The 26,785-nt window shown below is 55.8% G+C and overlaps 1 protein-coding gene and 1 long non-coding RNA gene across 6 annotated transcripts in view; one reads left to right on the top strand and one right to left on the bottom strand.

Moving 5' to 3' along the window:
* MYO18A (myosin XVIIIA) overlaps window positions 1-26,785 on the top strand; it is a 103,397-nt gene that overhangs the window by 72,945 nt on the left and 3,667 nt on the right. For 3 of the 5 annotated variants that reach the window (XM_064367648.1, XM_064367649.1, XM_064367650.1), the window contains 20 exons: window positions 845-910; window positions 4,686-4,814; window positions 5,480-5,623; window positions 5,999-6,088; window positions 6,214-6,333; window positions 6,539-6,650; window positions 7,102-7,229; window positions 7,545-7,699; window positions 9,344-9,467; window positions 9,553-9,753; window positions 10,321-10,431; window positions 10,980-11,084; window positions 11,404-11,550; window positions 11,932-12,045; window positions 13,413-13,529; window positions 13,721-13,804; window positions 14,236-14,373; window positions 17,312-17,497; window positions 17,821-17,960; window positions 21,919-22,041. In XM_064367648.1, the coding sequence (XP_064223718.1) occupies window positions 845-910; window positions 4,686-4,814; window positions 5,480-5,623; window positions 5,999-6,088; window positions 6,214-6,333; window positions 6,539-6,650; window positions 7,102-7,229; window positions 7,545-7,699; window positions 9,344-9,467; window positions 9,553-9,753; window positions 10,321-10,431; window positions 10,980-11,084; window positions 11,404-11,550; window positions 11,932-12,045; window positions 13,413-13,529; window positions 13,721-13,804; window positions 14,236-14,373; window positions 17,312-17,497; window positions 17,821-17,960; window positions 21,919-22,041 (2,534 nt within the window). Of the gene's footprint in view, window positions 1-844; window positions 911-4,685; window positions 4,815-5,479; window positions 5,624-5,998; window positions 6,089-6,213; window positions 6,334-6,538; window positions 6,651-7,101; window positions 7,230-7,544; window positions 7,700-9,343; window positions 9,468-9,552; window positions 9,754-10,320; window positions 10,432-10,979; window positions 11,085-11,403; window positions 11,551-11,931; window positions 12,046-13,412; window positions 13,530-13,720; window positions 13,805-14,235; window positions 14,374-17,311; window positions 17,498-17,820; window positions 17,961-18,749; window positions 18,795-21,918; window positions 22,042-26,785 lie in introns of all 5 variants that reach the window. The other 2 variants (XM_012449317.3, XM_064367647.1) reach the window with 1 other exon arrangement.
* On the bottom strand, window positions 10,340-23,516 carry LOC105715106 (uncharacterized). The gene is made up of 5 exons (XR_001106976.3): window positions 23,442-23,516; window positions 21,896-22,060; window positions 20,997-21,724; window positions 11,584-11,636; window positions 10,340-10,603 (listed from the first exon to the last, which is right to left on the bottom strand). It is a non-coding gene; the product is annotated as an uncharacterized LOC105715106 (long non-coding RNA).

Genomic DNA, 26,785 nt, shown 5'->3' with positions numbered 1-26,785 from the left:
CCCATTCTCCCTCCTCCCAAGCTGCCTCTTTCTCTTATATTCCCTACTTTAGGGAATGGCACCATTATCTGCTTAGTTACATAAATCGGAAATCTCAGTATAGCTCTAGATCTCTCCTTACGTACCTTCCCCCCGTATCCGGCAAGGCTCTGTCTCCTTAACACCTGCTGCAGGCTCTCCTCCTCTCTTCCCCTTGGCCGGGCTTTAGCCTCCCTTCCTGTGGATTATGGCCTAAGTGGGGTGGGTCTCCATCCATCTACCCATTTGCCAGTGAGATCTCTACCAGTGCAAACCTGGTCGTGCCCAACCCTGAGATGACCCTCCAGAGGCCCCCAAAGCACACAGGGCTCCACGTGCTTCAGCTCCTGCCCCTCTCTAGTTGCACCTTAACTACCCACCCCCCATCCCAGTTCCGATGAGTGACTTGGAGTTTCCTCAGTGTGTTTTGCTGTCTTGTGCTCCTAGGCCTTTGCGTACGTTGATTCCTCTCCCCGAAATGCCCTCTCCTCTACTTTGTCCAGCTAATTCTCACTTGCATTGAAATTTCTCACACAAGCAAGACCCATCTGAGGTGCCTTGCACGTGCCTTGGTCTGATGTAGGTGCCACCTCCTCTGGGTACTGCACTAGTTCACTGGTCTTGCTCCCCAGCAAGACGGTTCATTCCTCTTGTAGTCATCTCTGTGTCCCCAGAGTCCAACACAGGGCCTGACACTGAGGAAGCCCACCCAAGTGCATGAAGAATAGATTGTCTAGGAGGAGGGAGGGGAAGGGCTGAGGGCCTGGAGGAAGCCCTGCATGGCGAGGGGTGGCCCAGGCGGGCTGACAGAGGCCTTTCTCCACAGGCAGTGGAGGAACTGCTGGAGTGCTTGGATCTGGAGAAGAGCAGCTGCTGCATGGGCCTGAGCCGGGTGAGTTGCCCCGCAGGAGGGCAGTCGGGCCTCCTCCAGCGCCTCCTGTCAGGTGCTGGCCCGCTCCTCCTGTTCTCCCTGCTCAGCCAGACATCACCAGTCTCCTGGTGTCCCTCTGAGTCTTGCCACCAGCTCCACCCGGCCCTGCCACTCAGGGGCTGCCCCCTTTGGGGCCAGGGGCCAGGGAGCTAGAGGTTTCAGATGCAGCAACCTGGCTTTCCTTCCTTCTGGATGACTGGCTTGTTCAGTCCCAGGAATGCCTCTGTGATGTCAGGAGAGAGTGGGTGGAAGGTGGCCCTGAACTTGGCTCAGATCCTGGTGTGGGGAGTCAGGAGGGCTGGACCCAGAGGATGTGGGCTGGAAGAGGCTGGAAGGCCGTGGGTAGAGCCCCTGTGGAGAGTTGTCTGGGGCTGCTGGGTTCCAGAGAGTAAGCAGGACATGGTAAGGCTATGCCACCACCACCTGCCTACAGGCCGAATTCCTCATCTGAATGGAACGCCATGCGTAAAAGGCAGGCACACCCACCCCTGGGTGCCAGTCTGCCACGTCACTCCTCACCAAAGGGTCAGCTGAGTATTCCTCCCACGGGCAGGGAGCCCTGTACGCTCCTCTCTTTCGAGCCTGGGAACCCTGGACAGGCGGCATCTGCATATGTGCCCCAGGGCCAGGGTGGAAGGGAGGCCAGTGGGGGTTCTGGACCCGTCGTCTGCTGGTAGAGAGGGGAAGGAACCCTGAGTCGCAGGGCCCCATGGGGTGTGTGCAGGGGAAGGAGGTACTTGCAGAGGTTTGAGTCTCACTTGTCCTGTGTCCTTGGTCCTCCTCTTGGCCCTGCCTGTTGAGTCGCTTTCCTGGCTCCTCCCACCCTCCCTGTCATTCACTCCCATCTCTGTGTCTGCATCTTCCGGTCTTTGCTTCTGCTGTCCCTGGCTTTCCCTTTGGCCCCAGCAGTCCCTGCTGGTCTCTATTGCTTGGTTTCTGGTTCTGTGTTTTTCTGTTTCTCTCCTCGTTCTCTGTATCTTTGTGTCCCATCCTCTTTCTGTGTCATTTTCTGGTTTGTGTCACTGCTTTGTCTATCTCTGTGTCTGGCTCAGCCCTTTTCTCTCTGTCTGTTCCCCTCCCCTTGCTGCTTTAAGCCATCTGCAGTCCGGGGTTTGCTCCAGCCGCAGGGTCTGTCCCAGGGTCCGCTCACACTGGTCTTTCCCTCCAGGTTCCTGCCTCTCAAGCAGGCTGAGCTGCTGCTGGCTGCCATTGGGGATGGCACCTCCTCCAGCCTATGCCTGGGTTCCCAGGCCTGTCTCAGGCAGAAAAGGGCCTGTGCAGGCTGATTCTCTTCCCAGCTGCTATCTCAGACCTTCTGTCATCCTAGCCATGCCAGGTGCCCAGCTGAGGCAGGCAGGCCCCAGGGCCCAGTGTCACTCCAGGGCAGAGCTGGGACAACATTGGGCACCTGCTCACATCTAGTTTGGGAAAGAAAGCTCAGGTCATCTAGGCTCTGGTTAGCACTGTCTCTTGAGCAAGGATTCCACGTGTGTCACATTGCTTCAGCGAGAACAGGGTCTTCATCCGAGTCATGGGACCCTGAGAGTTTCAATAAGGACTTTGGGGGAATCAGAGCCTCCTGACATTATAAAATTTGTATGAATGTATATTTTGGGGAAGAGATGGCCCTGAGCTTTCACCCCATACCCAAAAGGACCCGTAACCCCACAAATGTTCAAGAGAGATTTGAAGTTTGCTGCTTTGGCCTCTAGACCATTCTTTCTCTTCTTTCTCTTCTCACTGTGTCTCTGGGCCATTCTCCACCCGCAACTCCGGCACCTCAGTTCTGCTCTGGGCAGGTGGCTATGGGTCCTAACCAAGCGTGTTTGCTGTCCCACCATGGAACCTGGATATTCCTTACCCCCAGTGGGATTCCGGGCTTGCACATTATATGAAATTAAGCAGCTGGGGGCCAGGTGTGGTGGCTCCCACCTACAGTCCTAGCACTTTGAGAGGCCAAGGTGGGCGGATTGCCTGAGTTCAGGAGTTTGAGACCACCATGGGCAACATGGTAAAACCCCGTCTCCACTGAAATACAAAAAATTAGCTGGGCACGGTGATGGGTGCCTGTAGTCCCCAGCTACTCAGGAGGCAGAGGCATGAGAATCATTCACACCTGGGAGGCAAAGGTTACAATGAGCAGAGATTGCACCACTGCACTCCAGCCTGGCAACAGAGCGAGACTGTCTCCAAAAAAAGAAAGAGAGAAAGAACAGCCAGGCATGACAGCTCACACCTGTAATCTCAGCACTTTGGGAGGCTGAGGCAGGAGGATCACGTGATGCCCAAAGTCCAAGACCACCCTGGGCAACATAGGGAGAGCCCATCTCTACAAAAAAATACAAAACTTAGCTGGGCATGGTGGTGCACACCTGTAATCCCAGCTACTGGGGAGGATGGCTTAAGCCTGGGAGGTCGAGGCTGCAGTAAGCCACGATCACACCACTTTACTCCAGCCTGGGTAACAGAGGAAGACTGTTCAAAAAAAATTTAAAGAAAAGAAAATAAATTGAGGCTCAGGTAGAAACTAAGACCCACGGGAGACCTCATGTTCGATGGTGGGATTTAGGGAAGTGTCACAAAGGACTGAGCTGACCTTTTCCAAGGCCAGCCTCAGGGGACCAGGTTTTTATGGAGTTGCCAGAGGCAGAGCTTTCTCAGCAAAAAGTTTAAGCCTTCTCTTTGGATCTTTGCTGAAGAGGGCCTTGGGATACTGTGCCTATTCGCTCTGAGTGCATTTATGTAACCTGTGTTTCCCATCATGTTCACATCTTCTCTTTTCCCTACAAAAAGAAACTTTCTGTGTTCTGTGCCAGATGGAGGTAGGCATATACATAGGTGTCTGTGCCCACTCTCATTACAGAGTCATTTTTTCACCTAACCCTTCCAGTTTCACATACACTCCTCTTTGTGGTGTGTGGCAAATTTTACCAAGCCCTATCTCAGGGCAGCACAGAGTGTAAGGAAAGGCCTGGTGTGGGGGCGCCCAGCTGGTTCCGCACACGCCTGCCCTCCAGCCCCCAAACCTGTATGACAGGTCCTTCGGCTGGGCCAACCCCCGCCCACCTCACTGGCTTCTTCATGAAAAGGTGAAACCTGGGTGTGTGTTGAGGGGGGTGGCACATGAAAGAGGAAACCGTCTGAAATGAGACTAGCAGGGAGCGGGAGGAGAAGGCAGGAGCCTCCCACACCCCGCTTCCTGCTCTCCCCGCTCTTCCTCTGCACGCTGCTACTCAGTGCTGCTTCTCACTCAGACATCCGCCAGCATCCACTTCACCTGATCCCAGCAGTCAGGAGTCAGAGGGGGCTGGAGCCCAGGTTGGGCCCTGCGGTGGGCTGGGGGCACAGGGGCACTGACAGGGTTGCTGGCAGTCCTGGGTAACGAAGCCCTCACAGATGTGGCAGGACGCTCCCTCCCTGTTTGACCAGTGACTGCTCCATTTCCTTCCTTGCCCCAGGTATCTTCCCTTTACCTTCCCTCGCCTTTTCTCTCTTTGAAGTTAAATTTCCCATCTTACTCCTTGCCTGCCAAAACCTCCCCAGTCCCTTCTCCCTCAACCTTCCCAGGGCCTCTTCCTGTTCCTCCCCTCCTCTTGGACAATTGGAGTTTGAGGCTCTTCCCAAGCCAAGGGCTGCACTCCCTGACCTGCTTGTTTCTCCAGCTCCCCGCCTTCCCTCCCTTTCCTCTGCTGGGCTGGCCCCATCTCCTGCCTTCACCTAGCCTGCTTTTCCACAGGTTTTCTTCCGGGCGGGCACCTTGGCACGGCTAGAGGAGCAGCGGGACGAACAAACCAGCAGGAACCTAACCCTGTTCCAAGCCGCCTGCAGGGGCTACCTGGCCCGCCAGCACTTCAAGAAGAGAAAGGTGCTGCTCTAGGGACATCCTCTCCCCCTCCCAGCCTAGATGGGCACAGCCAAGTTCCTGGGGTAGAGACTATAAGGGGGAGAAGAGGCAGGAATCTCCCAGGGCACCATGCCCTGGGCCAGGGTGGGAAACAGGCAGCTCCCTGGTACCAGCAAGTGTGCTGGTGTGCCCAGTGACAGGGCCTGGTTGGAGGGCTTTGTTGAAGGGTAGGGGGAAGCAGGGCCGAGGCAAAGGTGGGCTCTGGATCATAGGCTGCTCCATGAAGATTAAGGAGCTGTGTCAGCGACTCCTTTTCTTATTAGCAAGTCCATAAAACAGCCAGCACTGCCGCCTCTTGTGTTTCAGCAAGATTAGGTTTTATAGCACAGCTAGGCCAGGGTGCTGGAAATAATCAGGCAGCAAATAAAGCAGATGAAATGATTCCTAATGGCGGTGGAGTGGCTAGTGCCCAGTGCAGTGCTCTCAGGGTTGGGGTCTGCGCTGCCCACCCTCTGAGGGAAGGAGGGAGCCTGGGGCAAGGGGGAGCATGGAAAGTATCTGACTCGAGGTCAGGGGGCCAGAGGAGCAGCCCTGGGGGCCGATGCTGGTGGCGGGGAGGATTCTGGGCCGAGCTTGGCTAGGGTGACTGAGAGCTCCACTGTGTGCTACCCCCATCTCACCTGCAGATCCAGGACCTGGCCATTCGCTGTGTACAGAAGAACATCAAGAAGAACAAAGGGGTGAAGGATTGGCCCTGGTGGAAGCTCTTTACCACAGTGAGGCCCCTCATCGAAGTACAGCTGTCAGAGGAGCAGATCCGGAACAAAGACGTATGTGACAGCCTGGGAGGGAAGAGCCGTGCCAGTTTATCTTGGGCTTCTAAGTGCTTCTTCATTTAGTCCAGAGAGCTGGCATCCTTGAACTGTGCCCATCAAACAGAAGATGTCCCTCTGGGGTGCTGGCTGAACCCCAGCATCCCTCTGGGGTGCTGGCTGGGCAGCCTCTTATGATCAAATCTTGGACATCCCCAGCTTATTGGGAAGGGTCTAGGGACAGGATCCCTGGGAGGCCGTGGCTCTGCTGTTGGGTACATGCCTCCCCCATGATGTCCTGGCCCAAGCTTTGTTCACTACAGGGGTGCAGACCCAGGGCCCCAGCCCCTTGCAGTGCCTTTGGCTCACTTTGCCCTCTTCGGTTCACCCTAGGAGGAGATTCAGCAGCTGCGGAGCAAGCTCGAGAAAGTGGAGAAGGAGCGGAATGAGCTGCGGCTCAACAGCGACCGGCTGGAGACCCGGGTGAGTGACTCCTGGCACCACACAGACTGGCCATGGCCTCAGGGAGACCCGGCCCCTGCAGGTCCCTCGGGTGTTCTGGCTGAGTGAGGCAGGCACTTCAACTGGTGGTGACTCCCCAACCCCAGATCTCAGAGCTGACATCGGAGCTGACGGATGAGCGTAACACAGGAGAGTCCGCCTCCCAGCTGCTGGACACGGAGACGGCGGAGAGGCTCCGGGCTGAGAAGGAGATGAAGGAGCTGCAGGTGAGAGCAGGGCCCAGGTGAGGACGGCAGGCTGGTGACTGTCACACCCTAGTGCCCATCAGCTCCCCCCAAAGACACTTGGCATCTTCACCCCTAGCCCAGCATCCCTGTCTGTCCTGGGTAAGCATGTGACCATGGTCTTTGTGGTTCTGGGAGTGGGTATGAGGGGGCGGAACGGCACACCCCATAACCCCATCTTTTCCAGACCCAGTACGATGCACTGAAGAAGCAGATGGAGGTGATGGAAATGGAGGTGATGGAGGCCCGTCTCATCCGGGCAGCAGAGATCAACGGGGAAGTGGATGATGATGATGCAGGTGGGCCCGAGGCCCAAGGAGATTAGCCATGGCTTGTGATGCGAGCCCTGATGCCCACCCCTGGATAGTCATGCCCCTTGTCCAGGCCTGTCTCCCCTCCATGGGGCTGTTATAAGACTAAAGTGAAAGAAATAGATGAGAAGGCAGAGGTGCCAGTAAATGCAGGGGATTGTTACGTAGAGCTGAAACAGCCATGGTCATGACAAAGACTGAGGGCCGTGGTCCCAGCAGTCCCTGGCAAGGGGACAGCACATGCAGCCATATCTCCCGCTCTGGTCTTCTCCTGGCTAGTGGCTCCGTCTGCCTTGGGAGGAAGCCATCATTGCAGACAGCGTTCTGAGCCTCAGCTGACTCTTTCTGCTGCCCGCCCCCCGCTCCATCCTCCTTCCCCTCTGCCCCTTATGAGGACTCTCAGCACCTCCATCCTCCCTTGTCTGCCTCAACCCCACAGGTGGTGAGTGGCGGCTGAAGTACGAGCGGGCTGTGCGGGAGATAGACTTCACCAAGAAGCGGCTCCAGCAGGAGTTTGAGGACAAGCTGGAGGTGGAGCAGCAGAACAAAAGGCAGCTGGAGCGGCGGGTGAGGCTGGGGAGGAGCCGAGGCCTGTACCTGGGAGTGCCAGGAGGGGACTGGTGCCTTGTGTTGGTCCAGTGAATGCTGGGGGCAGGCAGGCCTGGCCTGGGATGGATCAGAGAGGCTGGCATGTTAGCTTCTCAGTGCAGCAGCAATCAGGAGCAAGCTATCATTAGAGCTTCTTCAGTTCCCTGAGAGACCCAACTTCCTCCTGCACCCCTGGGTCTTCCCCTCACTCACCCACCTCCCTCCTCGCCTTCTCCACCAATGCCTCTGGGCCTCTCCGTGGCCACTGACTGTGCACCCCATCTTGGTCCCTAGCTCGGGGACCTGCAGGCAGATAGTGAGGAGAGCCAGCGGGCTCTGCAGCAGCTCAAGAAGAAGTGCCAGCGGCTGACGGCTGAGCTGCAGGACACCAAGCTGCACCTGGAGGGCCAGCAGGTCCGCAACCACGAGCTGGAGAAGAAGCAGAGGAGGTGGGTGGGCCCCTGCCCTGGGCCCAGAGAACCTTCTGGAGCAACCAAAGTCAGGACAGCCTCCTTGCCCTCCAGAGAGGAAAAAAGGAAGGACCTGAATTTGTCCAGGGGTCTTGCCTGCTTGGTCATTCATCCTGGAACGTGAAGGGGCCCCCTCTTGACCTCCAGGGTAGACTCAGGCTGTGTCCCCACTGAAGGCCTGCCCAGGCCTCAGCTCTTGGAGGTGCTCCCCGCACTGTGTGCCTGTCACCCCGTGCCAGTAAGGGCATCAAGCAGGACCCATGCAGGAACCGCTGCGTCCCTGCCCCTGGCCCCCAGCTCTGCCTCTCCCTCACTTGCCTTAGCTATACAAACACACTCTCCTGACTAATGTTGTTAAACTACCGTGCCACTTCCATCTCATTATGGTAATGACACAAAGGAGGGGGGTGGCCCTCACAGGAGAAAATCCAATCTAAATTAATTTCCTGGGCTGGGAATGAGGATGGGACGCCTTTATTAGCAGCACTGAGGAACCCACACACCCTAGGAATAGCAGGGTGCCCCAGGGAGCGGGAACAGTGCCCGTTTCTCCTCTGCAGGGGAAGGGCTTCTCAGCAGAGGCACTGGTTGCCTTTGTGAAGGGGCATCCTCACACCCAGGACCCTGGGAGTGAGGATGGCAGAACAGAGCCTTTCCAGTGACCCTGGGTTACCCCTGGCCTCCTGAACCCCCAACATCTCCCCAGCTGGGGAAATAGGAAGGTTTTCCATTCCTCCCACCCAATACCATGACCACTACTTCCCTCGTTTTGAGCACCCGATGGTAATGCCAGTTCAGCCTAGTTACTGTGCTGCCATGCTCCCCACTGGGCAACTTATTAGGTTTCGGCTGCCCGGAGTTTTCTTACTTTTTTTTGATGTGGGGTTGGGGTAAGGGGAGCTGTTCAATTTCCACAGGAACCTAATTAGCTATTCAGGGAAGATGTTAAGAGGAATTTCAGCAATTTGCTCCATATTTAGTGGGAAATGGAAGGCTGGGAAGTGGAGGAGTGAAGAAAGAGGCCCTCCTGTGTGCCCATTGAGGCATGTAGCCAGCTGGGCACAGTGGGAATGCCAGCTCTGAACCCAGTGTGGGGTTTCCTGGTGGTATCCTGCCAGCACTGCTGGGGTGTGGGGTCCTGGCCAAAGGTTGGTGCCCAGAGGCAGGGGCAAGGAGCCAGTTGCTGCCCTTACAGTTGCCAAACTGAATTGTGGAAAGTGAGTTAGTGGAAGCAGGGTGCTCATCTCTGCCTTCTTCCCACCCAGCCCTCACACCGGTCCCTCATTCTTTGATGTGTTGAAATGGAGAATGTAGAGCTTTAACTCCTGAGGGCGCCTGTTCCCCTGCCTAGAAGCAGTCTATGGGTCTCTCCTAGGCCTACTTGGTGAAGGGCTTACCTGATTGAGTGCTCCCCATCCCAAACCCGGTTGCTCAATAGTGCGTCAGTGGCCTGACCTGCCACCTCTAGATGTCCCCCCTACCTCACTACTGGCCCCACGTTAGGGCTGCATGGGTTCCCCAACCCCTGCTTGGGTCTTGTCCATGGCATGACCTCCTGACAGTCTCTGTGCGGGGGACCCCGGCTCTTCCTCCGTCTGATGGAGACCCCACACTCCCTCACAGGTTTGACAGTGAGCTCTCGCAGGCGCACGAGGAGGCCCAGCGGGAGAAGCTGCAGCGAGAGAAGCTGCAGCGGGAAAAGGACATGCTCCTCGCTGAGGCTTTTAGCCTGAAGCAGCAACTGGAGGTGGGTAGGATCGCCCACCATCTGTGCCCTGTCCCCCTCACAACCTGGGGCCAGCCCTGCACCAGCCTCATCTCTTTTGCTCCAGGAAAAAGACATGGACATTGCAGGGTTCACCCAGAAGGTTGTCTCCCTAGAGGCAGAGCTCCAGGACATTTCTTCCCAAGAGTCCAAGGATGAAGCCTCTCTGGCCAAGGTCAAGAAACAGCTCCGGGACCTGGAGGCCAAGGTTAAGGATCAGGAAGAGGAGCTGGATGAGCAGGCAGGGACCATCCAGATGCTGGAGCAGGTACAGGAGGGCTTGGCCAAGGGAGGGGTGAGGTGCATTGGGGCCACCACCATCCCCACAGCCAGCCCCAGGCACAGGCCAGAGGATCCCGCCCCCATTCATTCACCCTCGTTCACTCGCTCACCTACTCACAAAATGTGGAGTGAGCACCTGATCTGTGCAAGCCACAGTGTGAAGAAAGTTAAGTGCTCGTGGAGCTTTCCACAAAAACAAATCTGATGGAGCTCTGGTAGGGAGGGGCTCAGGATGCATGGCAGCCGAGGGCCACAGGCCCACCCATCCTGCCACCAAGCCACCAAGTCAGTTCAGGGAGCTAGAGCCTGCAGGCAGACGGAGAAGCTGCAGGGCTGTCCCCACTCCAGCTGCCTCTCTCTGGGCCTATGCCAGACCTTTAGTAAGGGAGTTCAGCTGCTCTGGAGAAGCTGTTGCCACAGGAGCAAGGTGCCGGCAAAGAGAACTGGCTGGCAGGACGTTCTCGGCCCCTGAGCCTAGCGAGAGTCATGCACAGGTCGGGAGCAGGTGGGCGCTGCTGAGGAGGGAACCCAGACCCTACTCCACTACCTCCAGGCCAAGTTGCGTCTGGAGATGGAGATGGAGCGGATGAGACAGACCCATTCTAAGGAGATGGAGAGTCGGGATGAGGAGGTGGAGGAGGCCCGGCAGTCATGTCAGAAGAAGGTGAGGTATCTGGGTACTTACCTGTCCAGCGTAACTGCCTGTTCCCATCACTGCTTTTTAGTCAGGGGCTTTTCTTTCTCCCTGCCTCAGCCACATTGTCTTCCTTTGTCATTCTGGGCCAGGAAGCGCCTCTCAGGATCCTGGCATTTGCAGGGATGTATTGGCTCAGAGTCTGTAGAGAAACTTGGGACCCTGAGGAACTAATGCTCCCTGCTTTCTGTGCCAGGGGCAGCCCCCCCGTGGCCCTGCTGTGCTGCGCCGGTGCTGCCTGCAGTCAGCTAGCCTGGCCGGACAGGTCTCCACTGGGCAGCAATGTCTCCTACTCTGGCTCAGGTAGCCACCACATGTGGCCTGCCATCCCTCCTCATCCTCCCAGGCTGCTTTGAAACCCTAGAAACCTGGAATTTAGGTTCTGGCCCCTCCATCAACATCACTGTGCTCAGGTCTGCCCCACTGTTTTCCTGGAGTGGGGGACCCAGAACAGAAGGGGCCTGCTTGGAACCAGGCACTAAAGGGACGGATGGGTCTCTGTCCCCACGGTACTCCAGTTAAAACAGATGGAGGTGCAGCTGGAGGAAGAGTATGAGGACAAGCAGAAGGTGCTGCGAGAGAAGCGGGAGCTGGAGGGCAAGCTCGCCACCCTCAGCGACCAGGTCAGGGGACACTCCACCTGCCAAGCCTGGCCGGCTGCCTGCCCATGCAGCCTGATGGGTGGGGATCCTAGGGATGGGGAGCTGGGAACAGAGCTGCCAGGGGAATGGGGGTGCTCCAAAGAGCCCATCATCCCTCATGGAATGGGGACATCACCATATGTTGGCGCATCCAGGCCTTTGTCTCTGGTTGGCATGATCCTGGCTCTTCCAGGATCCTTATGGGGATGCTGATAATGAGGACGTGGTGAGGAGGGGGTTGGGGAAGACAGGAGAAGGCCGTGTGCTGGTGCCTAGAACCCCAACTGCTGGTGCCACCCAGGTGAACCGGCGGGACTTTGAGTCAGAGAAGCGGCTGCGGAAGGACCTGAAGCGCACCAAGGCCCTACTGGCGGATGCCCAGCTCATGCTGGACCACCTGAAGAACAGCGCTCCCAGCAAGCGGGAGATCGCCCAGCTCAAGAACCAGGTATCCAGAGAGCACAGGCACAGCAGAGCTTACCTTTTCCATTCTCTTTCTCTCTCTCTCTTGCTCCTCTCAGTGGCTCTTGAGTCCTTGGGAAGGAAAGTGACAGGAAAGAGGGGAGCCACATGTAGCAGCCAGACTCCCCAGGCTCTGTGTGTGTCTACTGTCTCACCACCCAGACCAGGATGGTGTGGACGGGGCCTGGTGCCCACCAGCCCTGTCACAGGAGGAGATGCCCATGCATGCACTGCCACACACCCATGGTCCTGGAGTCTGAAGTGAATGGAGGAGGAGGGCATCTGGGCTCCCTCTTCTCTGCACAGCCCTCCTGTGCCCAGGGAATGGCTGACATCTCTCCCTGGGGTGGGGGTGGTCTGTCTCCAGCTGGAGGAGTCAGAGTTCACCTGTGCAGCAGCTGTGAAAGCACGGAAAGCGATGGAGGTGGAGATCGAAGACCTGCACCTGCAGATTGATGACATCGCCAAAGCCAAGACTGCGGTGAGGGACCAGGGTGCCTGGGGCAGGGCTCAGGGGGCTGAGGCAAAATAGAGCTGCGACTGTGGCTCCCTTCACCCCAGATAGGTCCCTCCACACCAGGACTTGCTGCAGAAAGAGCAGGCCTCCCCTCCTCTGCATCTCCCCACTCTGAGCAGAGGCCTCGGGGAGGAGCGGGTGGAAGACGGAGCCAGCAAGGGCCCATCTCCCTGTTTAGCCACCTGCCTGCGGGAGCTTGGCCGCAGGCCCCAACACCATAAATAAAGGCAGCTAATGTGGCTGAGGGATGTAAACAGGTGCCTGGAGATTAGCAGAAGCACCGATAAGAGGACAGGATGGTTCGGCTTCCCTCCCCTTCCCCCTGCCCAGCCCACTGACAAGCCCAAGCAGCAGCTAATTACAGCTCTTATTTAATGCCTCCCTTTTAATTCCCCACCTCTCCCATGGCCCATCCATCGACAGAGAATTCATTGCTGGGATGTGGCCACCGATACCTCCTTGGGCAGGGAATGGGACAGGGGAGGAGGCTGGGCTGGGCTGGTGGCTTTGTGGCCCCTGAGCTAGTCACCTGGCTGCTGAGAGATGCCAATCTCATGGGCATGATTTATCCCCTTGACATTTGTGCTCCTCAGCAGTTTTCAGGTGAGTAATTCAAATTCCTTAATTGTGTTAAAAAAGGCTGTTATAAAATTACCATTTTATTTAAATCTGAGTTAATAAATTTCTTGGCGGAGGCTTCCTCAGCTCCCCACAGCCCAGTAACAAGATGGATGGGGCAGAGAAGGAGCCAACACAGTCACTTTGGTTTGGAATTACAGGCTAATAGATCCATTCATTTCCTGAAGCTGCTGTTGGCTCTCTCTTCCCCTCCCCCAAGGAGGGGACTGGCTGTGGGGGCTGGATGCCCAGGGAGTGGGTGGTCCCAGGGGAAATGACAATCTAAGCCAGGAGACCTTCACAGATTTGAGGGGTCCTTCCCTGGGGCCTGAAGGGGGCAGAGTACATGCAGGTCAGGGCCTGGACTGATAGTGCCAGGATGATGGGTCATTTGTTCTGGGCAGACCTTTTCTGCCTTCTCATTAGCCTCAAAAGAGCTGCCAGGAAGCAGCTGTCATTCAACTCAGCGGCCCAGGGTCTGCCTATACTGCACACAACCCTTTACCTCATCTCCCTGGCTCAGAGCAGGGCAGGCAGCTCCCTGAGCATCACTGGTCCAAGACCCACTCCAGTGGGTGGGCTCAGCCCATTATCATCTTCTCTTTTATACCCCCGCCATTGGAGGTGGCGCAGGAGGAGGCTTGGACTTGCCACCTGGAGCCCACAGGCACACCGGGCCTGAGGCCCTCTGATCTGCCTTTGCCTCTGTCCAGCTGGAGGAGCAGCTGAGCCGCCTTCAGCGTGAGAAGAATGAGATACAGAATCGGCTGGAGGAGGATCAGGAAGACATGAATGAGCTGATGAAGAAGCACAAGGCCGCTGTGGCTCAGGTACCCCTGCCGGGAGTGCCCCTCACACTCTGCACCGTCACCATCCTTCTGGTCGTCCTCATGGGTCTCCCACACAGCCACTTTTGGGAGGTGACGGTGCGGGAACCTGGGTCCCCTGGTGTTCCAGCTGGGCTGGGCTAGCTGGATGTTTATGGGGGATCCTGCTTCTGATGCTCTCACCCCTTTCCCAGGCTTCCCGGGACCTGGCTCAGATAAATGATCTCCAAGCTCAGCTAGAAGAGGCCAACAAAGAGAAGCAAGAGCTGCAGGAGAAGGTGAGGACCAGGGGCTCCCTCGGGAGAGAGGGTGCCAGGGTTACTACATGTGGGAGGAACCCCCAAGTTCACAATTTAGAAGGCGCTTTTCTCTGCTATCAGTAATCCACAGAGCAGAGTAAGCTAGGAGCAAGAGCTAGGCTTGGAGCCATGTCACCATAGCAGACATTTGGGCTTCAGCTGCCTCATTTCCCATCTCTATTCCCTCTCCGGTCCTTAGCTTTCTCCTTTCTCTCCAAAGGGCAAGATCTGTGCCAAGCGCTGGGGCAGATGGGGGAGGCCTCTGGCTTGGGGCCCCATTCTCTTTCCTCCCCAGTGCATCCCTCCCTCCCTCCGCCTTCTGGTCACCATGGTGATATTGCCTGCCCCAGATGCAGCCTCCTCCCTTTCTGGGCTCAGTTATTTCTTCTCTTCCTGCCCCTGACCTCTAGCTACAAGCCCTCCAGAGCCAGGTGGAGTTCCTGGAGCAGTCCATGGTGGACAAGTCCCTAGTGAGCAGGCAGGAAGCCAAGATCCGGGAGCTGGAGACACGCCTGGAGTTTGAAAGGACGCAAGTGAAACGGCTGGAGGTGAGTTCGCGCTTCTCTCGGGCCACACCAAGCAGGGCAGAGCTGCCCCAGCACTGGAGCCGCGCATGCTCAGCAGGGCTGGGCAAACCCCTGGACACTCCTCAGAGGCTTGTGCCTCGATGCCAGGCCAGCTGATGGGCGGGTGCTTCTCTCTCACCCTGCCTGGCCTGCTCTCTGGGTACCGTGGAGCCCGCCTGCTTTACATTCTGTTTCCGTGCTTGCTTTCTGCCAAGGGACCAGAGCAGCTTAGCTCTTCGTCTTCATATTTTCCTCCAGCACGAGCTCCCCCCGCCTGTTCCCCTCAACCGGCTCTCTGGCAGGGTCATAAATATGCAGCGGATGGTGCCACTTCTGTGCAGACTGGAGCCTCTTCTCTCATCTGCCCTCCCTCTCCTCCTCTCCCCTTCCCTGCTTTATTCCCTTTCTTCCTCACTTCTTCCCGCCCTCCTGTCTCTGCTTTTTCTCTCTCTTCCTTTTTCTTGATTATGGCCCTATTCTTTCTTCTCCCTTCATATTTTTTCCTCTCCCCAATCTTATTTCTCTTTCTCATCCTCTTCTCATCTCATTCTCCTCTCCCTTTGTTATAAAGTTCATTCTCTTTTTTTTGTTTGAGACAGTGTCTCGCTCTGTTGCCCAGTCTGTAGTGCAGTGATGTGATCATGGCTCACTGTAGCCTCGACCTCCTGGGCTCAAGCAATCAATCTTCCTATCCTCCTGCCTCAGCCTTCTGCGTAGCTGGGACCACGGGCATGTGCCACCATGCCTGGCTAATTTTTGTATTTTTTGTAGAGACAGGGTTTTGCTTGTTCTCCAGGCTGGTCTCGAACTCCTAGGCTCAAGCAATTCACCCAAAGTGCTGGGATTACAGGCATGAGTCACCAAGCCAGGCCCTATTTTCCTTTCTCTTTCCTTTAATCCTTCTCCTTTTTTGTTCACCTTTTCTGTATCTTTTTTTTTTTTTTTTTGAGACGCAGTTTTGCTCTTGTTACCCAGGCTGGAGTGCAATGGCGCGATCTTGGCTCACAGCAACCTCCGCCTCCTGGGTTCAGGCAATTCTCCTGCCTCAGCCTCCTGAGTAGCTGGGATACAGGCACGCGCCACCATGCCCAGCTAATTTTTTGTATTTTTAGTAGAGACGGGGTTTCACCATGTCGAACAGGATGGTCTCGATCTCTTGACCTCATGATCCACCTGCCTTGGCCTCCCAAAGTGCTGGGATTACAGGCGTAAGCCACCGCGCCTGGCCCCTTTTCTCTATCTTTTTATCCTCTTTCCTCCCAACTGGAGTTTCCATATTCCAAATTCAATCCTTTTTCTTTTTTTTCTTTTTCTTTTTTTTTTTTTTTTTGAGACAAAGTCTCACTCTCACCCAGGCTGGAGTGCAGTGGTATAATCTCAGCTCACTGCAATCTCCACCTCCCAGGCTCAAGCAATCTTCCCATCCCAGCCTCCTAAGTAGCTGGGACTATAGGCGCATGCCACCATACCCAGCTAATTTTTGTATTTTTTGTAGAAATGGGGTTTCACCATGTTTTCCAGGCTGGTCTCAAACTCCTGGGCTCAAGCAGTCTACCTGCCTCAGGCTCCCAAAGTGCTGAGATTACAGGCGTGAGCCACCATGCTGGACCAATCCTTTTTCTTTCAGTCTCCAAAGCCAGCATGGGCCAGCCCCTTCCATCTCTAGCAGAGCACATAGTAAGAGAGAGACAGAAAGGATTCTCTCCTAGGTTTACACCCATCTCACCTTATTTTTAAGTTCTTGAGTTTTTAAGCATTTGTCTCCACACCTTCGATTCTGCCTGGGCCCTGTGTTGATGAGTGTGGTTGGTGAGGGGCAGCCCTACCACCTCCTTAATCAACTCCCAGTCCATGGAGCAGGCACTTAGGTAGGGATGGAAACACGTGGGCATCTAGAGGGCATTAATAACCTAGACACAGGAAGAGAGCACAACTGACCCTCCCAAGGTGGGGTCACAGTCCTCAGGAGAGCTGGAGAGAGTTAGGGGAAACTTAAGAGTTTATTTTCTGCCTGCACCAACCCCAGGCTGGCTAATAATATTTTGATCCCTATTTTACATACAGGAAGGGTTACCCAAGGTCACAGAGCTATCAAAGGACAGAGAGACCATTGGTCTGGTGGACACGGGGCAGGCCCACAGGATCTGTCTCCTTTTCTCTTGGGCCTAGTCCCTTTCTGCACCTCTATCTCTCAGGTTCCCTTCTGCTCAGAGAGTTTTGTGGTTTAGACTCATAGGATGTTAAATATGAACGGCCCAATCCTGCAGCCTGGCTCTGTTATTTTAGGGACATAGAGGCTAGAGGCCCAGTCAGAGGTAGAACCAGGGTTGCAAGAAGATGCAGGATTCTTTGCTCACATTCAACCCCTCTCTCCAGGTCATTTCTTGCTCGGCATCCCACTGTCTGGTGGGAGATTCATTAGGCTTAGAAAGATGCCCTCTGCTTGGAATCTGATGATTGTTTACTCTCTCCTAATCCAGAACTCCAGTAAAGCCATTTAGCTCTGAGCACAGGATCTAGCTTCTTTTGGGGCTTCTGGGTTCAGAGTCCCTGCGGGAAGCCCTACTGACCTCAGAGGTCTCTACATGCCATGTCAATACAGACAGGCCCACCAGGCTGTACCCAGAACACTCCCTCAGTCTTGGTGTAGTAATGATGATAATAGCACCTTTCATCTTTCAAAGTGCATTCACATTCATTACCTTATTCATCCTCAGAAGACCCCTGGGGGGCAGGTGTTATTCTCCCCCCATTTTACAGAAAAGCAAGGGAAGCCTCAGGATTGCTAGCCCAGGTAGCCAGTGAATGGTGGAGCCAGAGCTCTGACCCAGGCCTCTTGACCCAGAGCTCTGCCACACCCTCCCTCTGCCTGGCTGACGGGCCTACCTGCTGTGTCTTTCTTCCCCACCTGCCTGTCCAGAGCCTGGCCAGCCGGCTCAAGGAAAACATGGAGAAGCTGACTGAGGAGCGGGATCAGCGCATTGCAGCCGAGAACCGGGAGAAGGAGCAGAACAAGCGGCTACAGAGGCAGCTCCGGGACACCAAAGAGGAGATGGGCGAGCTTGCCAGGAAGGAGGCTGAGGCGAGCCGCAAGAAGCATGAACTGGTAATGCCCCCCATCCCCCACGGGCCCCACATGGCAGCCCCCTGAGTAGCTGCTGGTTGGGGATAGGCTGCAAAGAATTCAGATGAGTCAGAGAATGGGAGGGAGGAGGAGGATATCAAGAGGGTAGGCCAGGGAGCCAACGGCACTGGAGGCTCTCTCAGGCCCCCACAGCCCAGCAGCACCAGAGCAGAAAAGGCTCTGGAAGCCTGTGTCAGCCCTCAGGTAGCACCCCCATGGCTGGGAGGGACTCAAAGCAGGCTTCTTCTGGGCATCTGGGGGAGAGGCTAGCCCTCCCGCAAACTGGGCTGCCCCCTCCCTTTTAGGAGATGGATCTGGAAAGCTTGGAGGCTGCTAACCAGAGCCTCCAGGCCGACCTAAAGCTGGCATTCAAGCGCATCGGGGACCTGCAGGCTGCCATCGAGGATGAGATGGAGAGTGATGAGAATGAGGACCTCATCAACAGGTGAGGAGTGGCCTCTGGGGCATCTGCAGCCAGCACAGAGGCCCTCTTGACCGCCTCTGGAACCAGGCCACCAGGTTGAACAGTTGCAACCTCTGCCTCCCCATTACCGAGCCACCAACCCACCCTCCCTTTACTGCCAGACCCCAGCATGGCCTGTCCTGCAGGGCCAGAGGGTGAGACAGGTACACTCTGAGTGAGGCCCCCCACCCCGTCACCCCTCCCTGGGACCGGGCCCTCCTGCTCTGCCCGTTCAAGATGAGTTATTCCCCCGTTTAGCTGCACTTCCAATGGCGTCTGCCCCACTCTGGGGAGAGCAGAGATTTAAAGGCTGTGATGCCTTGTTACTATGCCAGAGATTTTCTCATAAAACCCACCCAGGGAATGGTTTGGAGAGAGAGAGATTTGTAGTCTTAGGCTGATGAGAAAGTCACGAGGAGGGAAGGCTGGCAGTGCGGGGTGGCGCCAGGCCTTGGAGAAGCTCCCATGGTTTCACTAGGCACACCCTAGACCTGCCCCCTTCCCACCTCAGGGCTGGGGCCCCTCCTGCAGGCAAGTCTGGGGCAGCACAGAGAGCCTGCTGCATTGGGGCAGGGGAGAGATGCCAGGGACAGCCCAGATCAGGTTCTGAGGACAGCACTATCACACGTCCCCCTACCTGGTCTCAGCCAGCCAGAGCTGGCTCTTGCCGAGGGAAGAGAGGTCCTCAGCTAAGGGGTCCACCTTGGGTTGCCCATTCATTTCGTCTGTTTCCTCTGGACCCCTTTCCCACCCTTTTCTCTCTATTTCCAGTTTGCAGGATATGGTGACAAAGTATCAGAAAAGAAAGAATAAACTGTGAGGACTGGAGCGCATGTGCTCTCTGCCTGTCCTCGAGGGTGTCTAACCACCCCTAACACTGGCTCACACCCTGGGGCCGCTGCACGCCGCATGTGGACACAGCCTCCCCACACTCCCGCCTCGCTGGTCTCTAACACTAACACTCTGACTCTGTCCTTGGTGGGGCTGGGAGTGGGCAATGAGGTGTGCTCCCTGGAAGGCTGGGGCTGGCCTGGGCACCCTTGGTAGGCAGGATGGCTCCTGCGGAAAGGAAGGCACAGCCTATTCGAGAACTCTACCTTCCTGAGCTCCAGCACGTTCCTCCCTCAAAAACCAAGTGTGGCCATCTCTCTGGCCTATTTCTCTGGGAGAAAGTCTGTTTGGGCTGGATCTATCCACATCCTTGGGCTCCCTGGGAGCCTGAGCTGCCTGAAAGAAGCGGGTATGTTTCATCTTTAAAGGTTCGCCACCTTCTCTTGGCAGACAAGGGTAGAAGGTGAGGGGCATCTCCTAGTTTCTTGTTTGGAGAAAGCATTCAGGCAGCTAATCATGGGCTGCTCTGCTGTGGCGGGGGAAGGGAACACAGCCAGATGTGTTTACTTTACTCCCTGCGGCACCGTGGGCAGAGGGAGGCCCTGGCGGCGTGTGCTGGTGCTGTCTGTCAGGTGGCGGGAAGCCCAGGAAATCCACCCCTCTCTTTTCCCTCTTTCTGGGTGGGAGCTGGACAGCAAATGCAGATGCGCAGGCCTTCAGGCAGAGCGAGCTGATCCTCCATCAAGTTCGACAGGGTTGTTTTTTGGAGGTTGTTTTTCTAGCGTGGCATTGGGTTTCTTCCCCCACTCTCTCTTGCCTGGTAGGCCTCCTCCCCTGGCCAAGATGGGCTGGTGGTAGCACACAGGACTCGGTGAGAGCTAATGATAAATGTAATAGTGTGTAACAGTGATAGAGGGCCGCTGGAGCCTGGTTGTCACACACAATTAATATCCCCCGCCGTTCTGTCTCCGTTTGTTTGTTCCCCCGCGATTCGGCTCCCAGTTAACTAATAGCACATGAGCCCGGACATAAATTGTATTTGACGTGAGGTTTAATTCCGACCATTTAAAATTTCAACTGCCCCCTGAGCCTGCCTGCCCCTGGAGTTTGTTTATGGGCCTGATTATTTAAGGAAAAGAACATCTTCTAGATGCTGAAGGCGAGGGCAGGTAGGCCAGCTTTGCAAACCATCCACTGCTCTGAATGTAAGGAGGAAAATTCGTATTCTGGGCCCACAACTGTCTGTCCCCTGTGTGTTTCAACCCTGCCATCCCTGGGCAGTAAGAGCTTCAAGGGCTGATAAAATGCGCATTTAAGATCATATTCTAAACTACTGCCAGACATGCACACACAGGCACACCGCGCATGCACACACACGCACACTGGTGTGCGCTCACATAGACGCATGGGGACGTGCAGCTCTAACCAGGTTCCCGCTGATGGCAGAGAGGTGGTGTGGCTCCTCCCTCAACAGCTCTGGGCCCCAGCTCCAAGTTATTGAGCCCAGCGCACTAAGGCGGGCAGAAAAATAATGTTTCGATTTACTTAGAGATACAGTTGTTATTGCCATAACCTTAATGAAAGCAGTAAACAGCACAGTATTAAGGGAGATTTATACAGAAACGCTTTTAACATGTAGACATAGATTTTGCGATGCATACAGCACCTCCTTTCTAAAAGCAATCAATATGGTTATGAACAGCATGATAAATTATAGGCTCTGAAGCTAGAGAGGGAGGTTTTTTGCACGGGTGTATAAATCAGGTGGTATTGGTGTTCCATGGGGCCCATGCACCACAGTAAATCTGCCAGGCTCGGACAGGCATAGGGCTTGCATTAGCAGTTTTGAGGCTGTCTGCTAAACTCCTGTTTACCCGGGGCATCAGCCAGTCTCGTCTTTGTTATAATTCTGTATTTGATGGAAGCCCATAAAATATACCTCTTTATTCCCCTCCCCATGAGTTGGGCTCTCTCCTGGTCCCCAGAACAATCTGGTGGTTTTGTGTGTGCCTGTGTGTGTGTGTGCACGTGCCTGTGTGACTATTTATTTAAGAACATAATTCAAGAATGGAGCCATTCCTGTTGACACAGAGGAAAGGAAATTTATATCAAGGAGAAACCCTAGCCTATCCGTAGCAGGGGAACTTGGTGAGCAGACATTCTGCAGAATTTTAGAAGCAATCTTACCTAGAAGCTGTCTCCAAGCCCAGCTGCTTCATGAGGAGGGTGACCATGACTTCAGCCTCAAAATTTGACTCCTTTGGGCTTTCCTGTAAGTGCTAAGGTCAGCTCTGCCAGACGAAGCACTTTTGAGCAAGGGCTGGGGGCTACCTGACAAGGCAAGAAGAGACCTTGAGTGACAGGGCTCTGGGCTGGGACTTTCTGAGCCCAGCTGGGTCTCCAGGGACAATTTAGATGCTGAAACTGTTGCTAGTCCCTCTGGAAATGCCAATGCCTCTCCTTTTCCTTTCTCTGTTTCCTAAAAGCCAGAGAAGCCACAGGGTGGATCTGGGATATGGCCTGGGCCTCCTTAATCTAGAGCCCAGGTTGGTGCTGCCATCTACTAAGGAGACCTCCAGCTTCAAGCTAACTCCAAATCCTATGAAACTCTTGCCTTCTGCTCTGTGACCGACAGCCTAGCCTTGTAACAAAGACATGGAAAATGACAGCAACTATAGCCACAATTTGAGGAGTGGCAGACAAGAAACAGCAGAGTAGTCCTCAAGGAGTCACAGAAGGACCCAGGGCTCCTGTTCTTAGCTCAGAGCCATTTAGGTGTAATTGATGAGTGGATGGTCTTTCGGTAATTCTTCTTGGGTTGGTCAGCTGAACAGTGGCCTGTCACAGATAGCTGGCATGGCAGCTGCCTCCATGCTCCTCAGGTTCTTCTTGGTGGCTGTCACACAGTGTGGCTGCTGAGTGGGGACAGGTTCCTTGTGAATGGTGTGCTCTAATCTCTCTCATTCTCCCCCCAAATTCACTGACCCGCATGCCGCCCACATGCCCCCTGCCCAAGACACCCCCTGTACCCGCTTCTGCTCTCCTCCTGGGCAGCAGGTGTCCGTCCCTTGCCTGGCCTTGCCTACCTTTCTGTTCCTCATCCCTACAGTGAGGGAGACTCAGATGTGGATTCGGAGCTGGAGGACCGGGTTGATGGGGTCAAGTCCTGGTTGTCAAAAAACAAGGGACCTTCCAAGGCAGCTTCTGATGATGGCAGCTTGAAGAGTTCCAGGTGAGCATGTGGTCTTGAGCTGGGAGGAAAAGCCATCTCGTGTCACCAGGAATGGACGAGCAGCACCTGGGTCCCATGAGGGCAGGCCTGCATCTCTTGCCTGGCGTCTGTGAAAACAGCCCAGGTGTGCTTCTGGCATGTGCATGAGCACAGGAAGAGGCTTAGTTTCTTCTTATCCAGGTCTGCAGCTCCCTTATTTTTCTCAGGTAATGTTTTCCCATTAGGCTCCGGGCTTTGGTTTGGCGTAGGTTTAATGTCACCTCCACTTATTCAACAAATGTTGATCAAACTACCTGATAGTTCACATCCTTGGAATCAAGACTGGAATGGAGCACAGGGCACTCTTGATCCCACAGCCCTGGCCAGCTCTGGATCTCTGACATCTTACCATGAAAAGCAGCAGAAGAGGCACCAGTTCCACTGATTCTTGTCCCAGCTACAGGCACATTTGTCTTTCTCTGCCCGTTCTCTCCTTCCTCTAATCTCTTCACTGTCCCCATGTCTTTCTTCCTAATAGCCACTAGGGGAACAGGCTCCCTGTTTTCTAGCCAGTCATAGTCCTCTGATCATATACACAGTCACCCCTGGAATCCAGAGCTTCCCCTTCCCTATCTCTTTCCTACCGACCAGTGTGGCAGTAGGGAGAAAGAACAGCCCTCAGCCCCCTCCCCTCCTAAAGCCACATCCCTACTCCCCTCCCACAACATAGAATCCTCCCTGCAACCCAAGCCCATCCTGATCCTCCAGGGCACACCTTTCTCCATCCCCTCCCAGAGACAGCAGGTAGACTGGGTAGGAAAAGTAACATCCCTCCCTCCCTTCTCCAGCTCCTCTGAGGCCCCTTCCCCAAGCCTGGCCCCTCATCAGAAGCACCCAGCAGCCCCCTCTAATTGGTTTAATTTATTCGGCCAAACAACATTTTGTTATTGCAGATAATGCCGGCTTCCCCGCCCCACTGCCGTGGTTCACCACGGCGTGGCACGAGGCTCCAGGTAGTTGACAATGAAATAAATTGAACTAAACGTTTAGAGGGGGAAAAGTGATGAAATAGAACAATAGTCTAATTTACATGACATTCTCCATGAAGCTATTTTCACTGACGCAAATTATTTTGCTTCATTTCCTCCGACACTCTCACCACCACTTTGCCAGGGCTGCCGTTTTCTCCTTCTTTCGCCTCCCTCCCCCCGTGTCTTTATTCTCTGGGTTTACTGCTTGTTCCTCTCTCTCTCTCTCTCAACCTCCCTCCCTCCCTCCCTCCCTCCCTGCTGCCATCATCCATGGCTGCTTCCCGCATCCTCCCTGGGAACGGCCCTCTGCAGCCTCTCTAAGGAGGCCCCAGGGGTGGAGGAGAGGCCGGCTTCGGTGGTGAGCTCCCTGAGCTATCGGAAGCGGCTCACCCTGAAGGACTCCATCGGGGGCACCGGGGATGCAGATTCACTCTTCACCTCCCTGAGCGAGCGGGCGGCCTCCCCCGAGAGGCCCCCGCGGAAGGCCCGCGTGGGCCCCAGGGAGGAGCCAGGCCCGGGCAGGAAGTCCGAGGAGCCGGAGGAGGAGTGTGGCTCCGTCCTCTCCGGGGCCGCAGGGCGCGCGGGCCGGAAGCGGTGGGGCTCCGACTTCAGCCGGGCCTCCCCAGTCTCTGCACCCGTCAGCCGGGCCTCCTCGGCCACGCGTCGGGGCTCTGGTGAGGACAGGGCCGGCTCCTCCCTGAGTTTCTCGCTGTCGGGCTCGCCCAGTTCCCGCCGCAGCGCCTCCCGGCTCGACAGCCTGTGCAGGACGCTCAGCCCTTCCCTGAGCCGGGCCTCAGGCCTAGGCCGGGAGAGCCCTGATTCCCGCCTGTCCCTGGGCCGGAGCTGCCTGGACGAGTGGGACGACGGCGCCAGCGTGGCCTTGAGTGAGACCTGCTCGCAGTACAGCCACCCGTCGCTGGCCCGCAGTCTGTCAGTGCCACCGCGGCCACGCAGCTCGGCCTCGGCCATGGACGAGCCTCCCAGCTCCAGCGTCCGCCCCGTCGGCCGTCACTCCTACCTGGACCCAGACCTGGAGGCCGCCATCAACGAGGTCTTGAGCTACAAGCCTGTTCCATTCCAACGGAGCAGCCTGGAGCCCGACTCCGAGGAGGATGACAGGAAGAGCATCCAGAGTGCCCGGAGCGCCCACCTGGACCCCCCAGAGCGAGCTGCCAGCATCCGCCGCTCCGCCTCCGCTGCTGATGTGTCCCGGTCCCGCGGCGGCAGGAAGAGCCGGAGCCCGCGAAGGCACAGGAGCAGAAGGAGCAGCTCCAGCTCCAGCTCCAGCTCTGAAGCTTCCTCGGAGCACAAGAGGCGGAAGAAGGGGCGCTCTCGGAAGAGCAAGAAGTCCAAATCTAGGAGAAAGAGAACAGAGACAGAGTCTGAGTCCTCCTCATCGTCATCCAGCGGCTCGACCGTGTCCAGCCACAGCCGCTCCAGTGTGAAGAAGGGCCCAACTGCAGAAAGTGAAGAGGCCGGGCGGACGCACCGGCCGTCAAAGGAGGAGAAGAAGCGCAAGAAGGAGGTGGACAGCCTGATGATGCGGTACCTCTACCGGCCTGAGAGCGACTAGTGCAGTAGGTGGCACCCGGCCTGGGTTCAGCATGGCGTGTCCCACCTGGTGTGAACTAACGTGCTCCCTGCCCCTCCGGCGGCCACCTCAGGGCCCACCCGCATTCCTCTCGGGCACGCCTGGCCTCGGAGAGCCTCCTGGCTGCCTCGGAGAGCAGGGGCCTGCCAAGCTGGTCAGCCTTCCTGAGCCCAGAGCCCCATCAGTTAATCTCAATGGTGATGTCATAGCTCCCACTTACAAGTCCTGACCCTGGACCAGGGACAGGGACTGTCCTTAATACTTGCCACATTTTAGTCATTTAGCCCTCACAGTAGCTCCATAACAAAGGTCTCATTAGCCCAGTTTCATAGAAGATGAAGCTGAGGTTTGGAGAGGTTAAGTCACTTGCCGTGTGGTCACGCGCAGCTGAGAAGCGTTGTTGCCGGGGTCTGAATGGGGTCTGCCCACCTCCAGCCCTCTTGCCCTTACCCACTCCTCCACACCGCCAGTGCAGAGCACATGGATGACATGTTTACTGTGTGAGCCTGGCAGCACCCATTCAGGAGCTTTCGTTCATGGCCCCAACAGGCTGGGCCCAGGAAAGGTCCCAAGCTGACACCCCAGCTATGGTTGGTGCACATCAGTGACCCTAAGCTATTATGGGACCTTTTGCTCAGCTCTGCCTCCCCCTACCCCACCCCCGCAAAGCCACCTTCCTCTCTGGCATAGATCTCAAGCCTAGGAGTACAAGGTTCACAGGGCTGCAGCCCACACAGCATCACACCCTACAGCAGACCCAGGAGATGCCTGACTCCCTCCCCAGCCTTCCCACCAAAGGCCCACACATGGGCGTCACCTCAGTTCTACTTATCTTGTAAAGTTCTAATGAATAGAAATTAGCAGCTGCTGAGTGACAGCCCCCTCCTGGCTCTCCTGCCTCCCCCAGCTCTTCTCCCTGTGGGGAGGGAGATCTAGCAGTTAGGCCCTTTATGCCCACACCCCCACTGTGGAAGAAGGGCAGAGCCTGACTCATTGGAATCCCATTGTTGCCAGTTGCCCTGGTGGGTGGTGACATTTTAGATCACCCTGCTTATGTGAAGCTGTTTTCGGCATGGTGCCCTTCCAGGGCAAGCTTGCTGCTTCCCAGGAGGTATGACCCCCGAGTGCAGCCCCCTGGGGCACGGGCATTTATTTCCCAGATGCATGAACTAACACACCTGTCGCATGCTTGTGCTGTGGAGCAGCTGGACACCCAGGCTGACTTTGAATGGATTATACCAAAAGGGACTGATTTAAGATCTTTTAAGGAATGGAGCAAGTGAAATGGCTCAGCCCTGCTCTGTCACTTCCCCCATGCAGCAGATGGTTACTGAGTGCTCCAGGAGGAACAGGAAGCATCTCTGTTGTACTAGGGAACCAGTGTTGGCTCCATAGTTAAGACAAGAGTCAGCCGGGCACTGTGGCTCACACCTGTAATCCCAGCACTTTGGGAAGCCGAGGCAGACAGATCACCTGAGGTCAGGAGTTTGAGACCAGCCTGGCCAAGATGGTGAAACCCCATCTCTACTAAAAATACAAAAATTAGCTGAGCATGGTGGTGTGCACCTATAGTCCCAGCTACTCGGGAGGCAGAGGCAGGAGAATTGCTTGAACCCGGGAGGTGGAGATTGCAATGAACTGAGATCTCATCACTGCACTCCAGCCTGGGTGACAGAGTGAGACTCCATCTAAAAAAAAAAAAAAGTTAAAATGTTTGATCAGCCATCTTAGCCTTCCCCCTAGCAGCCCTGCTAAGTGCCCCACACCCCTAGGGCAGGAAGTCAGCTGATGGACCCAGGAGAGAGGTTTGGAAAGCAAAGAGGGCCAGACCTTTCTGCACACTGTGCCTGTACCCCAAGAAGGATGTGGGCCTAAAGCTGGGCCATCCCACACTGACTGGCGACTGGCAGATTTCAGACCCCAGTGCCCTCAGCCCACCATCATCCTTGACCCCACAACCAGAAAGAATAAAAAAACCAAAAGCCTGTTTCTTCCACCAGTCACCAGCGCAGTTCCTCTTTTCCACCAGGAAAGCTGGAATAACCCTGACACCCTGTACACTATCATCTCCAAGAAGGATTGGATTCACTGTTGGTAGAGTGGCACCAAGCCAGAGCCTAGCCAAGCAACACAGAGCCAGAGG

Source organism: Aotus nancymaae, unplaced genomic scaffold (assembly GCF_030222135.1).
Source record: "Aotus nancymaae isolate 86718 unplaced genomic scaffold, 86718_ANA_hifiasm-v0.15.2.pri h1tg000072l, whole genome shotgun sequence".
NCBI classification, from domain to species: Eukaryota; Metazoa; Chordata; class Mammalia; order Primates; family Aotidae; genus Aotus; species Aotus nancymaae.
Note: the sequence above shows the minus strand (reverse complement) of the source record. Positions and strands in the feature narration are given on the sequence as shown.